The sequence below is a fragment of the Dreissena polymorpha genome, chromosome 2 (genome assembly GCF_020536995.1).
Source record: "Dreissena polymorpha isolate Duluth1 chromosome 2, UMN_Dpol_1.0, whole genome shotgun sequence".
Lineage (NCBI taxonomy): Eukaryota > Metazoa > Mollusca > Bivalvia > Myida > Dreissenidae > Dreissena > Dreissena polymorpha.
Genome location: NC_068356.1, coordinates 126,714,622 through 126,732,867, shown reverse-complemented (window position 1 = coordinate 126,732,867; position 18,246 = coordinate 126,714,622). Strand labels below are relative to the sequence as shown.

At 37.6% G+C, this 18,246-nt stretch overlaps 1 protein-coding gene across 2 annotated transcripts; it reads right to left on the bottom strand.

Moving 5' to 3' along the window:
- Positions 1-240: 240 nt before the first annotated feature.
- LOC127868922 (heparan-alpha-glucosaminide N-acetyltransferase-like) lies at positions 241-3,530 on the bottom strand. 2 transcript variants are annotated; one of them, XR_008044307.1, is made up of 3 exons: positions 2,265-3,530; positions 676-2,034; positions 241-536 (listed from the first exon to the last, which is right to left on the bottom strand). XR_008044307.1 is itself a non-coding variant. In XM_052411087.1 (2 exons), the coding sequence occupies exons 1-2, from the start codon at positions 3,475-3,477 to the stop codon at positions 1,439-1,441; spliced, it is 1,809 nt and encodes a 602-aa protein (XP_052267047.1). In that variant the 5' UTR covers positions 3,478-3,530; the 3' UTR covers positions 241-1,438. The 2 variants fall into 2 exon arrangements, 1 of the variants encoding a protein (XP_052267047.1); XM_052411087.1 differs by having other exon boundaries at positions 241-2,034.
- Between the last annotated feature and the right edge of the window lie 14,716 nt (positions 3,531-18,246).

Here is an 18,246-nt window from a genome sequence, read left to right as displayed (position 1 = left end):
AAATGACCAATGCAGACTCCTTATATAGTCAAAAATTAGATATTGAAAAACTACAACATTTTATGATGGACGTAGATTTTGTATATCAATGATTGTACAGTATCTAAAAGTAAGAACTGGACTGGTATTCACAACACAGATTTGTTTACGTGTCACATTTCTACATTTCTATAAACAATTACCTACATACATGAACAAATGTAAAATGTTACAATTGCCTTTGTCTCATGCAAACATGTGTTAATGTGTCATTTTAATCATTGAAGATACTGTATAATGTGTCATTTCAAACATTGATGATAACAAGGGCTGTTTGTAAAACATGCATGCCCCCCATATGGGATGTCCGTTGTAGTGGCAGCCATTGTGTGAATACAATTGTCACTGTGACCTTGACCTTTGACCTAGTGATCTGAAAATCAATAGGGGTCATCTGCGGGTCACGATCAATGTACCTATAAAGTGTCATGATCCTAGGCAAAAGAGTTCTTGAGTTATCATCCGAAAATCATTTTACTATTTCGGGTCACCGTGACCTTTGACCTTGTGACCTCAAAATCAATAGGGGTCATCTGCGAGTCATGATCAATCTACCTATGAAGTTTCATGATCCTAGGCGTATGCGTTCTTGAGTTATCATCCGAAAACCATTTTACTATTTCGGGTCACCGTGACCTTGACCTTTGACCTAGTGACCTCAAAATCAATAGGGGTCATCTGCGAGTCATGATCAATCAACCCATGAAGTTTCATGATCCTAGGCGTATACGTTCTTGAGTTATCATCCGGAATTATTTTACTATTTCGGGTCACCGTGACCTTGACCTTTGACCTAGTGACCTCAAAATCAATAGGGGTCATCTGCAAGTCATGATCAATCTACCCATGAAGTTTCATGATTCTAGGCGTATGCGTTCTTGAGTTATCATTCAAAAACCATTTTACTATTTCTGGTCACCGTGACCTTGACCTTTGACCTGGTGACCTCAAAATCAATAGGGGTCATCAGCGAGTCATGATCAATGTACCTATGAAGTTTCATGATCCTAGGCCCAAGCGTTCTTGAGTTATCGTCTGACAACCAACTGGTGGACGGACCGACAGACCGACCGACATGAGCAAAGCAATATACCCCCTCTTCTTCGAAGGGGGGGCATACAAAAATATGGTTCATTTTAAACATTGATGAAGATGTATTAACAAACATGTGTCATTTTAAATATTGATGAAGATTATATTATGTGTAATTTTAAACATTGATGAATATTTTAGGTGTCATTTTAAACAGTGATGAAGATGCCATTACAAACATGTGTAATTTTAAACACTGATCAAGGTACCAAAATAAATGTGTAATTAATTTTTTTAATGAAGAAATTATAACTAACACAGTTCAATTTAAAAATTGATGAAGATATTATAACAAGCACGTGTGATTTTAAACATTGATGAAGACATTATTGCTGTACAAGAATAGGGACATAAGGACCCAAAATGTCACATCCCAGACGTTGATCAGCAGGTACGTGGAATGGAAGGCAGGCTCTATGTCCCAGAACGTCTGGAAGGGTCTACTAAACACCTCATGACACACGTACACCACAATAGAGTTCATGCCTGGGTAGAAAAACGGGGCCCCAGTCCACACTTTGTAAACGTCCACTATCAGGTAACAGGCACTGAACAACACAAATGCAAAGCAGGCCATTGATAGGATGTACGACAGAGACCACAGGTTCTTGTTCACCGGAATCCAGCCATCGTTCTTACTGAACCTGCACAGTATGGCTGCTACAATGCCACACCCTGCTGCCCACACTGCATAGCGACGTAATCTGGAACCTGGCTCCTTGTAGATAATCAGGATCTTGCCAGCTTGTAGACCAAGAAAGCAGAGGAAGCAGGAGTTCAGAGTTCCAAGAAGACCCTCAGGATCATAGGGTACAGTACTTTGGTACACTTGTTTGCTGGTAGGGCTGCCATATATGAGCTGGTCTCCAAATACTTGTCTATCAATGTAGCCAGCAGCTCCACCTGTAAAATAAAATGCATGTGCATGTCATCCCAGAGTAGCCTGTGCAGTATAATCAGGGTTGAAACTTTCCGCTTCAACTCGATTTTTGCTTAGAAGACTTCCTTTAAACGGAAAAAATACAAGAAAAGCGTTAAGTATCGTCCCAGATTTTAGCCTCAGCGGACTGCACAGGCTAAACTGGGACAACACTTAACGCACATGCATTAAGCCCAGTTTTCACAGAACCCACCTGTACAGTTGAAGGCACTGGACCCATTGGTGCCATCATTGGCCAGCCCGCCAGGTCCCAGGTACCCCGTGGGGCAGCCAGGCACAGGCAGCAGGAGGGCCAAGGTCAAATGTATCAGCACCAGGGACAGCTGTACCAGCCACTCCCTCCAGTACAACACCAGGTCCTTCAGTGTGGCACGCACCCCACTCAGCTGTACATCCGTGTTAGTCATGAACAACAGCTGAGAGGTTGCCGTGACCAAGTACGTCAGAGCGAATCTCTGCAGCACCCCCATGATCCTCCAGTGGTGGAAGTTGTGTGAGCCTCCAGAATTCACGAGGATTCCTAAGGCAAATAGTGTCACGGAGCGACGGCAGATTTTCACAAAGATAGACAGCTTGGATGCTTGTGATTTGTGAAGGGATTGAAATGAAAATGCGAGAGCTGTTCCCATAATCCATATAAACCATGGAAATACCAGGTCAGCCACTGTCAACCCATTCCAGATTGAATGATTGAAGAACCAGTAGTTTGCCCCACCATAGTTTACAAACATCATTATGACAAGAGAAAACCCCCTGAAAGTATCCAATGATTTAAGTCGTTCTTTCTTGGGTTTTCTTTCCTGTTCTTCAGTACTTGGCAGGCCTAGGTCATTTTCTGCAACTATTTCAGAATCCACGATGTTCACAGTTGATGGGGAGATATTTGACAGCATGTTCAGACAGGCCCTTCTGCCTTTCTTGATGCTCAACCAAATGATAGCCAACGCAGCAAAGATACCAAACGCAGCATATATAGCCACACAGTTGTCACCTGGGTCATTGTCAAGGACTGGAGGCTGGCAGGTGATATTGCCACCCTTCTGAGTGACATACAAGATGTATACCCCAGACTCCTTAAAGAGGAAAGTCAAGCGGTCAACTGAACAGTTTCCATCAGTCGGTGCACCCATGCCAACAACGGCCATCTTCATCGGCCATCGTGTGTCTACAGCAACTGAACAGTTGTTATCTTCAGTGATGTAAGAGATGTTCTGCAGGGCACATTTGTGGCACTCGGAGGTGATCATCTGCAGGACTATGGTGCTGTTGACACCAACTTTGTTGACTACCAGATTAGCAACATTCATGCCACCAAGGGGCTTTGATAGTAGTGGGCACAGGGGAACCATCTTGGCATGGCAACGGATCACCAGTAATCCAACAAGACAAGCCCACAACTTTGACATTTTAACAGTTAACTGCCAGCTAGTGAAGTAAAGAGTCACAAGATTAATTTATCAAAGTTGACATACATAAACTTATATCAAACTCAATGAGATTACACATTGCAAAGATAACATCTAAATAAGTAGTGAATTATTTTAAACCAATTTAAATCTGGTAACATTTAATAAGGCATGCGTTTTAACAGAACCAAAGTTTGCAATGGTCTACTAAGCAATACAAATTTCCTCTGCCTTTTGGATCGGAAATAGCGCGATAAACCATGAAATTGGGAAAAATGAAACATAATTTATTTGTTTATAAATAACAGTAGTTATATTGTTTAACTGCTTTTTTAAATTTAAATTATAAAGTGCTACATAATAATATTGCTATATTACACATGAAATAAAACAATTATTTAGTTCATTTGAAAAGTTTGGTATTGTTTTTTGGGAAATTTTGGTAACATGATTGGGATTAAAAACACAAAACTTTTTGCCATTTCACAACAGCCTGTAATTTTTGTCTTGAGCATATGTTTTGAACTCCTATTAACATTTGGTGGATCTCGCTCATAATTTCAGTTTTGACAGAATTACCCACAACTCTTGGTCTGGGGCCAGTTTTGATCCAAAGTCATGATTTAATTTTATTGAGGGTAATTTCATAAACAGCAAGGCTCACCTCAGACATATTAATTAAACTAACCTGTTATGTGCAGATTTTGTGTTTAAACAAGAGCACCGCCTTGCGGCTGCAGACCGCTCATCTATTTTCTTTTTAAAGGTGAAGGGACTCTCAATTTTAAATGCGAACAAAAAATGCAAAAAAACAAAAAAAAACATTCGGGGGTGGGGGTGGGGGGGTATAGTGTGAGGGTGTGGTGGTAATTTGTGAGATGATTTAAAAAAAAAAAAAAAAAAAAAAATTAGGGGGGGGGAGGGCACGGGGGATGGTTTGGGTGGAGTCTATTGTGGTATGTCAGGTAAGAGTAGTTTTGTCAAAGTATCAATAAAATCTAATCATAAATAAAGAAGTTATGGCAATTTTAGCAAAATTTAATAATTTTACCTTGAGAGTCAAGGTCATTCAAAGGTCAAGGTAAAATTCAACTTGCCAGGTACGGTAACCTCATGATAGCATGAAAGTATTTGAAGTTTGAAAGCAATAGCCTTGATACTTTAGAAGTAAAGTGGATCAAAACACAAAACTTAACCATATATTCAAAGTTTTTAAGTAAAAAAAGGGCCATAATTCCGTAAAAATGACAACCAGAGTTATGCGACTTGTCCTTTTACTGTCCCATTATGATAGTTTGCGACTGTTCCAAGTATGAAAGCAATATCTATGATACTTTAGGGGTAAAGAGGACCAAAACACAAAACTTAACCAAATTTTCAATTTTCTAAGTATAAAGGGCCCATAATTCCGTCCAAATGCCAGTCAGAGTTACATAACTTTGCCTGCACAGTCCCCTTATGATAGTTAATAAGTGTTGCAAGTATGAAAGCAATAGCTTTGATACTGTAGGAATAAAGTGAACCTAAACACAAAACTTAACCAAATTTTCAATTTTCTAAGTATAAAAAGGGCACATAATTCTGTCAAAATGCCAGTCAGACTTACATAACTTTGCCTGCACAGTCCCCTTATGATAGTTAGTAAGTGTTGCAAGAATGAAAGCAATAGCTTTGATACTTAAGGAATAAAATGGACCTAAACACAAAACCTAACCAAAATTTTCAATTTTCCAAGTATAAAAAGGGCACATACATGTAATTCTGTCAAAATGCACGCCAGAGTTATCTTACTTTGCCTGCCCAGTCCCCTAATGATAGTAAGTAAGTGTACCAAGTTTAAATGCAATAGCATTGATACTTTCTGTGAAAAGTGGACCTAAACGCAAAACTTAACTGGACACCAACGCCAACGCCAAGGTGATGACAATAGCTCATTTTTTTTTTCAAAAAATAGATGAGCTAAAAATGTTCTTTTTATCCAGGTTTTTAACTCTTTATGACACAGACTTATAAGATATATATATATCCTAGAAAAGCAGTGTGTTTTCATTAATCGATACATTTACAAGTTTATATGCTTGATTTGGCAATTGACAAGATAATAACCCAAAATGGCAATATATTAGCACTTAACTACACAGCCCGTTTTCAACGACAATTAGTTGCTTGTATCCTGTCATCAGGGTTATATTGGAGCTACAGTGTATGTTTATTAAATCATTACCACAGATTTAAACTGCACATTCAAATAAGGACTAGTGTAATATGGATTAACGTGTTAATAATGTAACAAAGAATAATATGAATGATTTGTTTATTCATTCTTTACTTAAATTGAGTTGTTTGCTAAAAATATGAAGAGAAGACACATGCAATATTCAACGTGAATAGTTTTGGAACACCTTTCTGTTGGGACTCCTACTTTTTCCAAGTAAGAAGTCCCAGGACTCCTGTTTTAAAATCTCACTCAGTGGATTAATCAACCTGTAAAATATCTAAACTCATGTGTGACAGATCAGTGCTTCTTAGAGGAATAATGAAAATTCATCATGGTTGCTCTGCAGAGAATATGTCATCATTTCTGTCCACACAGATGTATCAAATACTGTTGGTGTACCCTCATATAAATTTAATAATGAACAAAAAGACCAAGCTTGGCCCCAATTAACCAACATATTCCTACACTTAAGGCTAAAAAATAGAAGTCCTAAGATATTGAATGTCCATGTTACTATGAAGACACCAGCAAAAATAACCCAACTCACATCATAATAATTTAAGACTAGGAAAACAGTGTTTAATGCAAATGTGTCTGCATTGACAATTCAGAAACAAACTTTCCGCTTTTATGGTATCTTTTTGTAAAGAACATCTCTTCTTAGCAAAAATCCACTTTCGGCAGAAGCGTTTGTCCCTGCTTAGCCTGTGCAGACCGCACAAGATAATCAGGGACAAAATCCAAAGCACATTCATTATGCTCCCCCTTTTTTTCCCAGAGGCTTATTAGTTTGTGGCACTATGAGCATCATTGGTACCTATAATAAGCAAGGCTTGCTGATTTGATTTCTTAGCCTCACTGTTACAAGTTTCTTACTTGCATCAAAGTTCTCAAAATTCTAACTACAATCACTGTTTTGAAATTTCTAAATTAGATCACTGTTCTCAAGTTTCTAACTTGAATCATTGCTACAAGACAACAGATAAGATTTCATGTCAAATAGTTTTCACTACAAGCTTTTGTTACAAATAGTTTTTTCACCTCAGAATTATTTCTGATTTTTTTTAAAAATGTATTCAAAACTTCCCTATGTTTCTGGATGAGAACAGCTCTTTATTTTGGACATTGATAATCCTCCGCAATTCTTATTCCAATTAATAGTCATTATAAAGTCACATTGTCAGTAGTTATTTGTAACTATTAATTGTCTATTGAAATACTGAATTTGATATCGACTGTTCAGGTTCCGTAACAAATTGTAAAATGTTGGACTTGCACGTAGTTATTGAAAGTTTCCTAGTGCATTCGCGTTCAGCAGCTGACAATTATTTGCCTGTTATTTAAGATGGAAGTAAATTGTTTATATTCACAGTTTCACACCGGTCAAAACCGATGTCTATACAAACTTACAACAAATATTACACCTGCAAACGTGTCGCAGATGGAAACAGTACAGTTAAAACGACCATGATTCAATTGCAATGTTTTTCCAGTTTCATATTTGTTTTCTGTATACTTAATTTTTTATTTCTATTTGTTTTCTGTCAAATAAAAATCGTTAAAACAATACTTATCTATTGCCCTGGGCGAGACCCTCAGGCCTGATTTGTAAATTTTACATGCCTCAATTATTAGTGTTCTACCCAGGAGGGCATAGGGACAAGGCAAAACTAGCACAAAATGCGCAGTTGAAGAAATGGCCCCCAAAAAATGAAAAGCCGGATTTTCAGTGAAAAATTATCAATGTAAATCAGAAGTGTGTTGTGTTATTGATGTATTTAACTGTGTCTTACTTAGATATTTAATATGTTTACCTTTCAATATCTTCCATTTCACTAACATGTTATTACAATAACATGTTATTACAATAAACAGTGCAGAGTGGCAACCATAATATAGCAGAATATGCACATGTTTCTGATTGCACACAGATCACTAACATGTAAGTCAAACAAAAGTTCCATTTGGGAAAGATAATCTAGTAAAAAAAATCTTTGCAAGTAGACTGAACTGAACAATGTACAAACACTACTTTCCGTGTCAGACAATTATTCACTGTTTTTTTAACAAAAATGTCTTATTTGAATCTTCTCTTATTCTCCATCAAAGGCATCATTGAAGGACATATGCTTTTCAATTATCAATATTAATTATATGTGCATCTTTAATTTGATTGTTATATGTCATAATACATTTTCGCAGAGAATCCCTAATTTCTGTCCTCAAATGTCCACCAAATTTGAACAAGCAAATTTGTTGAATTGATATCCCCCGCCATTATACTTCTGGACACAAAAGTTTTCTGGATGGATGGACAATGCCAACATGCATCATCCTCTCATCCATTATATACTCATACCAAATTTCAATGAAATCCGTTAAAAAACAAGAGCACCGCCTTGCGGGTGCAGACCGCTCATCTATTTTCTTTTTAAAGGTGACGGGACTCTCATTTTCAATCACAAAGGAGGGAGGGGTGGAGTGAAGACGGGTGAATAGTGTGGGGGTGTGACATTTATTACATAATTTTCCAAAAATGGGGAAAAAAAATTCGGGGGGGGGAGTGGGGGGGTGGGGGGGGTGGGTGGGTGGGGGGGGAGATTCTTGGGTGCGATGGTTGGACGGTATTTCAAACATAAATTTTTTTTTTATATATATTTGTGTTTTTTAACCGTTTAAAAAAAATAATTGGGGGGGGGGGTGTGGTGGGGGGGGGGGGGTATAGTGTGAGGGTGTGGTGGTCATTTGTGAGATGAGCAAAAATAAAATAAAAACAAGATGTGTTTCACGTGTTTGTGAAACACAATGTCCCCCTATATGATGTTTGACCTTGTAGGATTACCTTGACCTTGTGAAGGATGACCTTGACCTTTCACCACTCAAAATGTGCAGCTCCATGAGATACACATACATGCCAAATATCAAGTTGCTATCTTCAATATTGCAAAAGTATTCATAAAATAAGCGATTTGGGCCACATATATTTGACCTCTGACCTTGAAGGATGACCTTGACCTTTTACCACTCAAAATGTGCAGCTCCATGAGATGCACATGCATGCCAAATATCAAGTTGCTATCTTCAATATTGCAAAAGTATTTATAAAATAAGCGATTTGGGCCACATATATTTGACCTCTGACCTTGAAGGATGACCTTGACCTTTCACCACTCAAAATGTGCAGCTCCATGAGATACACATGCATGCCAAATATCAAGTTGCTATCTTCAATATTGCAAAAGTATTCATAAAATGAGCGATTTTGGCCACATATATTTGACCTCTGACCTTGAAGGATGACCTTGACCTTTCACCACTCAAAATGTGCAACTTTATGAGATACACATGCATGCCAAATATGAAGTTGCTATCTTCAATATAGCAAAAGTTATTGCAAAATGTTGAAGTTGGCGCAAACAGACAGACCAACAGACAGGGCAAAAACAATATGTCCCCCACTACTATAGTGGGGGACATAAAAATTTAGGGGTGGGGGGGGGGGGGGGGGGGGGCACGGGGGATGGTTTGGGTGGAGTCTATTGTGGCATGTCAGGTAAGAGTAGTTTTGTCAAAGTATCAATCAAATTTTATCATAAATAAAGAAGTAATGGCAATTTTAGCAAAATTTAATAATTTGACCTTGAGAGTCAAGGTCATTCAAAGGTCAAGGTAAAATTCAACTTGCCAGGTACAGTAACCTCATGATAGCATGAAAGTATTTGAAGTTTGAAAGCAATAGCCTTGATACTTAAGAAGTAAAGTGGATCGAAACACAAAATTTAACCATATATTCAAAGTTACTAAGTCAAAAAAGGGCCATAATTCCGTAAAAATGACAACCAGAGTTATGCAACTTGTCCTTTTACTGTACCCTTATGATAGTTTGCGAGTGTTCCAAGTATGAAAGCAATATCTATGATTCTTTAGTGGTAAAAGTGGACCAAAACACAAAACTTGACCAAATTTTCAATTTTCTAAGTATAAAGGGCCCATAATTCCGTCCAAATGCCAGTCAGAGTTACATAACTTTGCCTGCACAGTCCCCTTATGATAGTTAATAAGTGTTGCAAGTATGAAAGCAATAGCTTTGATACTGTAGGAATAAAGTGGACCTAAACACAAAACTTAAACAAATTTTCAATTTTCTAAGTATAAAAGGGCACAAAATTCTGTCAAAATGCCAGTCCGAGTTATATTACTTTGCCTGCCTTATGATAGTTAATAAGTGTTGCAAGTATGAAAGCAATAGCTTTGATACTTACGGAATAAAATGTACCTAAACACAAAACTTAACCAAAATTTTCAATTTTCTAAGTATAATAAAGAGCTGCGCCATGAGCGCATGATACGCCCGTCGTTCGCCAATGAAGTAGTAAGGTAATAAATAACCCTTTGAATCATTTTTTTACTTCAGTTTATTTGTATTTGAATACATGGTTTATTTTATAAGTACATGAGCATGGAGCGCCGTCTCCTTGACATTCAACAAAGTCCCATAACTCTGGAACAACAATTCAGAATTCCGTCAAAAACGAAAGGGGATCAGGGTTTATCAATATTAAGATTGTGTTGAAATTTGAAAAAAATCCATCGAAGGATATTTGAGCTACGGTAGGACATTCAATGAAATAACGAAATTTTGACGAACAAAGTCCCATAACTCTGGAACGACAATTCAGAATTCCGTCAAAAACGAAAGGGGATCAGGGTTTTTCAATATTAAGATTGTGTTAAAAATAGACGGGCGTATAAAAAGGGCACATAATTCTGTCAAAATGCACGCCAGAGTTATCTAACTTTGCCTGCCCAGTCCCCTCATGATAGTAAGTAAGTTTACCAAGTTTGAATGCAATAGCATTGATACTTTCTGAGAAAAGTGGACCTTAACGCAAAACTTAACCAAAATTTTCAATTTTCTAAGTATATAAAGGGCACATAATTCTATCAAAATGCACGCCAGAGTTATCTAACTTTGCCTGCCCAGTCCTCTCATGATAGTAAGTAAGTGTACCAAGTTTGAATGCACTAGCATTGATACTTTCTGAGAAAAGTGGACCTAAACGCAAAACTTAACCGGACGCCAACGCCAACGCCGACGCCAAGGTGATGACAATAGCTCATAATTTTTTTTCCAAAAAATAGATGAGCTAAAAATCAATCAAGATACAAAGGACAATAACTCCGTTATTATCCAATGGTGTACAATGCCATTTGGCGTGCATCATCCTCTTATCTATATATATATACTCATACCAAGTTTCAATGAAATCCGCCAAAGCACTTCCAAGATACGGCTCCGGACACAAAAGTACCGGACGGACGGAAAGACGGACAGATGGACGGACAACGCCAAAACAATATCCCTCCGCCTATGGCGGGGGATAATAATGCGAGTTAAAATTCTACACTTCTAACTACATTTTCAATTCAATACACGAGTCTGATTATATTTTGGGGCAATTCAAGACACTCCCGAAAACATTTGGAATAATTGTCAAATTAGCCCACTTTGTTATGTAATACACAGGGGTGTAAAATAACGGTCGCCCGCTCGCATTTGCGACCGTATTTTAGCCTCGGGCGAATGAAATCTCCAAAATACTCCCCTGACCAGGCGACCGCATAACTAGATCAGCCAGTGCTTTGATTAGGTAACAGGTGCTAGTCTTGTTGTCATTTTAAAAGACTGTGCGGCCGTTTAATAGCGATAGAAATGCTGCGCTATATGCTGGAACTGAAACCAGTCTGCAGTGTGCATGAGGTAATGTTTATTCGGACAGCGTTTATATTCCCACATTATGTCGTCGTCGAAACAAATCGACATTTGTAACTTTTTTGAAGCAAATAATTGAAAGGATAATAAAGATAGTGATACACCAATATCTAACCAAATAAACAAACGAAAGCTAGAACAAAGGACTAACAAGCAGTTAAAAAGAAAACGTCAGGTATACGTTTCAAACTGGATAGTTTTATTGAAAATAAGTGACAATTTTGACTAACCAAATTTAATAGTTGGTCAATGTGTTGGATAATATGTAAGACTGGTATATTTATTAGGCACATTACTACAAGACTGACACCATGCATGAAATGAATATAGGACAATGGGTGAATGAAAAACTTAGTTATTTTCGGTCATATTGTTTATTTACACAAATCAACACATGGTTAATGTTTACATACATAATTAGAATAGCTTGTCAAGTAAACAATTTTCTGGTTTTTAACACAAATATGAATTATACATATTTGCTGTGAAAAATGCAGGGCGACCACAAAATCGGTATGGGCGACCTACTTTTACAAGTTGTATGGGCGACCTACTTTTACAAGTTGGTGGCCCTTCAGGGCGAGTAGCTTTTAGCAAAATTTTACACCCCTGATACACCCAATATTGTTATGAATGTTGACGAATATGATGTGTCAGAAAATGTCAGGTACGAGAAACCACGACATAAAAATTGCTGTAAAATCTGCAAGAGGGTTACAATCTGGGGAAACAAAAATTACGGGACGGCAAGTCTAGCAATCTTGCATTTTACCGTCAGTTTTTTTTAGGGTAATGTCCCACGGGCCAAGGATTTTTTCCCATGGCAGAGGACCACAAGACAATGCTGCACACCTAATAATTAAGCCTGGACACTTTCTGGTCAGAGATTTTTAAAGATATCATTTTCAAGAACTGCTTTTAGCTTCAATGAGCATTGTGCTCCAGAGTCTGTGAATTAATAAAACATGATAAATACATTGTTTTTTAATCACACCCTAATTTTCTAGATCACACAAGAACATCTGCGAAATACCAAGAAAAGACGAGGGTCTTATGAAATAATTTACAAGCGCTGCATATTGTTGATAAATACTCCAGTTTTGGAATGATTGGTGGGCCCGTTCTAACACAGCCCTGCAGCAGTGTTTAAGACTAAATTAAAACAATAATAAAACCCTCAGGGCATTGTAGGTGATTGTGTCTGTATTAGATTGAATAGCAGTTCTCCGCCAAGGTTTTCCCTTTAAATTTAACAATGCTTATTTTGATTGAACAACTTGGACCGGTTCCATTTTATAAACAACATACGAAGGACAATTAACATTCTTACTGTTACTGTAGTTGATTTTCTATTTTATAAACAACATTCGAAGGACAATTACATTCTTATTGTTACTGTAGTTGATTTTTTATAATATGGTATCCAGACATTCAATGTCACATGATAAATAACTTTAATTCTTTCTTTAAATCATAGTGCTCATTCTTACATGTGCGTGCCTTCCTATTATGGTCTGTATTTATTGTTGCCATATAAAGTTGGAGTTCACAAGACATGATTGTATGCTACATTTTTGCTGAATACCCCCATCTCATGATGAAGACAGTGTGTGTAATGGAAATAACTATGTACAGACTTGAAAAAAATATTTGCAAAACTTTGTTATATTATCACGCCGATTTGATTATAGCCGATTAAACACGAAAGTTTATTTTCCAATGTTTACCTCTGCCAATTAACCGGAAAAGGAAGTATATACTGAAAGACCCAAAGTAATTTATTTGCAATGTTCTGATGGTTACATATCACTAACAAACACTTTGTGCTTTGCATGTCACTAATTTTAAATCAAAATTAAATACTTTTATTAAAACTATTTGAAACATTGTAACATTTAAAGAGTTGATGTGTTAAGGGAGATTTCCCGGTACTCAACTTACGCGGCACCTGAACAGTTCGAACTTTAACCACTTCGGCACTCTGTAGTTATTTCGGCACCTGAAATTAGATATATCGGTATTCATAGTTAGACGCTGCGGCATTTATCTTGTGTGTGTTTTTTTAAGTAAAAACGTTTTAAATAAATTGAATACATTTATTATTAAATCAATTATATCAATATACATTGTATTGCCATCGGCACTTACGCTTCGACACTAACTTCATTTTTACAAAATTACCAAAGTAATTAATATATACTTGATATTTTAATAAGGAACATACAAATAAGACAAACACATCGAATTTTAATCAGTTTTATGTATCTCTCTTGAATATATGAAAAAAAAACATACGTGGCAAAACACAACAAAGATGCACTTACCTTTTAACATCGTTAAACATGACCAAAACAAATATGAGCATTTATCTATCTATATATACTGTCTAACTCCCCTTTCGGGTATGATCGACATGTGGTCATAAAGAACACATCTTCTTCTTCTTCCAATAAACTTCAAGCCTCGAATACGAGTAATGTCGAAGTTGGTGAACTATGTACCTGTATCTTTGAGAACAGAACCATACGCTAAAATCGTTGTATCATACATGAATGTTTACAGTGAGCGACGGCCGATTGTCTAGGCGACCGTCTGCAGCCTGGACTTAAAGTCCTCGATTGTAGTGGCTTCAACAAATGTAGATGGTAACGAGTTAAATATTCTGATAGTGCTCGAGAATAATGAGCACATGTGTAGTTAAATCGAGATGGTTTTACCATGTATTTCCAGCAATGACCTCTGGTGTATGTTATGGTTGGACTAACTATGTGGGGATCAATTGAAATGGCTATAAGATGGTGTACTATCCCGAACATCATAGTAACTTTTGAATGTTCACGACGCTGTTTTAGACTGTCCCTGGATAGTTGTTTTGTGGCATAGATGTGACGCTACTTGTACGCCGATAGTCCCCTGTTACATATCCTCCTGCTCTTCTTTGAATTTGCTCTATTTTGTCTATGTTAGCAACATTCCACCCGGTGTTTGTTGGTTTATTAGAGTCCCAAACAGTTGCAGCATATTCAACTTGAGGCCGAACAAGAGATTTATAGCACTTTTCTTTCACATTTTGGGAACAACTGTATGTATTTCTTCGTAGAAAGCCAAGTGTGTTATTTGCCTTTGTAGTAATTATGTTCATATGAGATTTTCATTATAAATCAGAGGTGGTGTTGCAGCCTAGATATTTTGCGGTGTAAATGTTGCTGATACTTTTCCACGAATCTTATAATCAGTTTAGTTTTATTTGTAATCCGTAAGACCTCGCACTTGTTTTCAATAAATTGCATTTGCCACTTGTTTTCCCATTCTTGTAGATTGTCGAGGTCACTCTGTTGTTGTTTTGCATCGTCGGGTGTTTTGATTACATTGTAGAGCATAAAGTCGTATGCAAAGAGTCCTGGTTTGGATTTGACACATTTGGGCAATTCGTTTATGTAAACGAAGAATAACAATGGCCCAAAGACTGTGCCTTGGCGGACACAAGAGGTTACTGGCGTTCCAGTGGAGTGCTTGCCTTTAAGGACAGCTGAATGGGTGCGTCCAGTCAGGAAGATGGCTATCCAATGCAGAAAGCTGCCTCGCACGCCGTAACTCTTCAGCTTGGTGATGAGACGTTGGTTGGGCGCCTTGTCGAACGCCTTACTAGAATTTAGGAGTATGGCGTCTATTTGTTATTCCTCATCTAGACTGTTTTGTAGACCTTGTACTGTGCGAATAAGTTGTGACTCACAGGATCTGCCTTTGCGAAAGCCATGTTGTGCATCACTTAGGACATCATGGTTGTCCAAGTGGGAAATGACATTACTATGGATCACATGATCAAGAAGTTTGCAGCATATAGAGGTCAGTGATACAGGTCTGTAATTAGACGGTTGGCTCCGTCATCAATTAACATGTAAAATTAACATCTTTACGTTCTTGGTTCTGAGTTGTGCATTCTTCAGTAACTATCTGGAAGTCTTGTTTCAAATTGACTATGTCAGCTTTTTTCCAAAGGTATGTTTTCCTTTTGACTGGGCGTTTGTACTTGGCACTAATTTCTGACTATGTCAGTACCATTTCATGGTAACTTATATTTGTCTTTGTCGTTGGACTTTGAGAGTCTGGTTCTCCCGGAGGTGTTACGTACTGGCAACCCCACAGGAGGACCCCTCCGGGGAGTGTCAAATACCACTCCCACATGAGGATCGCGCTCTGTGAATATCTAGGTGTAATGTAGACAACGGTGAAAAAGAAGATGGAGATCCTATATCTGCTGATGGACTGAAGAAACGGCCTTGGCTAACAGTAGGGCTATCACATTTTGGACAGAACCATGTAACGTCACTAGCAGAGAGAGAATTTTGTTCAGACATACCAATGTTTAAGCAGTCGGCGTGGCCCCATTTCATGCATTTATCACACGCTATACTTGGTTCGTTCGGTTTAATTGCCTTGTCGCATTGTAGACATGGGTATTTGTGGGGGACGACCACGAGGACCTGAGTTTGGTTGACATCTCGAATGCGCCCTATTTATGACAATAACTAATTGATGTTATAATTACAATTAGAGAATATACCATAATTGCAAAACACGTATGTGATTACCAATTAATGGTAAAGTGCGAAAATCATAATTATTGTAGACAACATCGGCTTTTGTTTGCAACTCGAGTACGCCCAATTTATGACACATATTGTTTATTGTTAACAATTACACTAATTGATAATTGATGTGTCATTAAACGATTTAATAATTGAACAATTGCCGTTTACTGCCACGCTATTTTTATATTTAATATTTTATCACAATCCTGAATGAACATGAGTTACTTATTTATTAAGACATGATCCGTATGGTTCGCAAGTGTTCAATTTTAAACAAGTATGTTGTCATTAATGTCATTACAGCTACTTTAAAATATAAACAAGTATGTTGTCATTAATGGCATAACAGAAACTTAATCTTTTAATTAATTTATTGATACAATATTGATATGGCGGAAAACGAAATGAATATTAATTCAGACATGTTCCGTATGGTCCGCAAATCTGTGACGTATAATCCGCTTATCTGGGCCGTATAGTCCGCTAAACTGGACCGTATAGTCTGGGCCATATGATCCGCAAATGTTCAAATTCAAACAAGCATGTTGTCATTAATGTTACTTTTAATATTTTATTAAATTTATTTATACATTATTGAAGGAAGTGAGGCATAAAATGAATATTAATGTGGACTTGGTTCGCAATTATGGGCCGTAATTTAATCAAGTATGTTGTCATTTATGTCATTATATCAACTGTAATCTTTTATTAAATGAATTCATACACTATTGAAGGAGTGGAACACGAAATGTATATTAATTCTGACGTGTTCCGTTGGTCCGCAAATGTTCAATTTAAAACAAGTATGTTGTCATAAATGTACATGTAATTACATCAACTTTAATACTTTATTAAATGTATTAACACAATATCAGGAAATGAATATTAATTCAGACATGCTCCGCATGGTCCGCAAATCTGGGCCGTATAGTCCGCAAATCTGGGTAATATACCTGGCAAATCTGGGCCGTAAAAGTCCGCTTATATGGACCGTAAAGTCTGGGCTGTATGGTCCATGTTCCGTATCATCCCTAATTGTTTATTGAAAATAAATCTTTTCGTTGCGTTAAGTCGTAGATTAGCAAAATAGTAGCTGAAAACAAGCAATTATACAATACAACAACAACAACAATGTACAGTTGTCATACACATATTGTTCAATACCCACCAAAAAGGGCATAAACAGCTGGCAAATACACGTGGGCACACTCTCTGAGAAGAAATAAGGCGAATATCTCTCTGACTATAAAACAGCATACCCTGGGTGGAATAAGTGGCTTTCCGTTGATCACTTTGCATTTTACCTTTGGACATTAGCTTTAGGTGGAGATGGGTGCCCGATGCCTCCGTGTAGAGTTCGAGTACAAGTAGATAGAATGCTATTGGTCTTCGCGTTGCAACCTTGATGATGAAACGTCTGTGCCATCGCTCACAATCTTTGTTATTTCTAACACTTTTCATGAAGATGGACCGACACTCAACCGGAAAGACGCTGCTGTTTATCCAGGTGTTGAATATATACCACGACAGCGTCCAGATGGTCATTGTTGGCCCGCTCGTCCAAGGCATCAAACATGGAAGGAATGTGTTCCTTCGGGAGAAACGGAAAAGCCATGACAATCGATGCTTGTCTATTTGTTTGTCACACTCATAACATTAGTATTTGCTTATATATAATGTATTAGCTAGTGTGTTTTTTTTTCAACGTAACTCTGCTTCAATGTTTGCTGGGTCTGCATGGCTGAGTTTCTGTCTCATTTGGTTACCCGCGCGAACGAGGTTTGTCGATCGGAATGGGTCCACTGGCCACAGGGGCTGTCAAATACACGTGCGCACGCATCACAGACTCTACGATGGTATATACAGACTTCTCGAATATAGATCTACAATACTTACCTTGTATGTGAACCTTAAGGTAAAGCACCTGAAACTGGCGTAAGAAATTTATCAAATAAGACACAACATATATATTGCTTTAAAATACAAACCAGTGCACAATACTTTACATATGTTATTCATACATGTACATACTTTTGCTTTGAAACGCATCGCGATCGCCGACCCTGGTTCAGATACGTGAATGTGTTTTTTCACCCTAGGCTTGAATCGGTCGCAATCTTGAATCACTGTCGTCGGGCATTTCATGGCCTTCGACTTCTTGCTACAGCGCCATAGTTTGTGTTCAT

Excerpts from the sequence above, each read along its gene's own strand:
- LOC127868922 (XM_052411087.1), bottom strand. The coding sequence starts at position 3,477 with ATGTCAAAGTTGTGGGCTTGTCTTGTTGGATTACTGGTGATCCGTTGC. Across the intron at positions 2,035-2,264 it reads CAGTGCCTTCAACTGTACAG|GTGGAGCTGCTGGCTACATT; the intron begins GTGGGTTCTGTG and ends TTTATTTTACAG.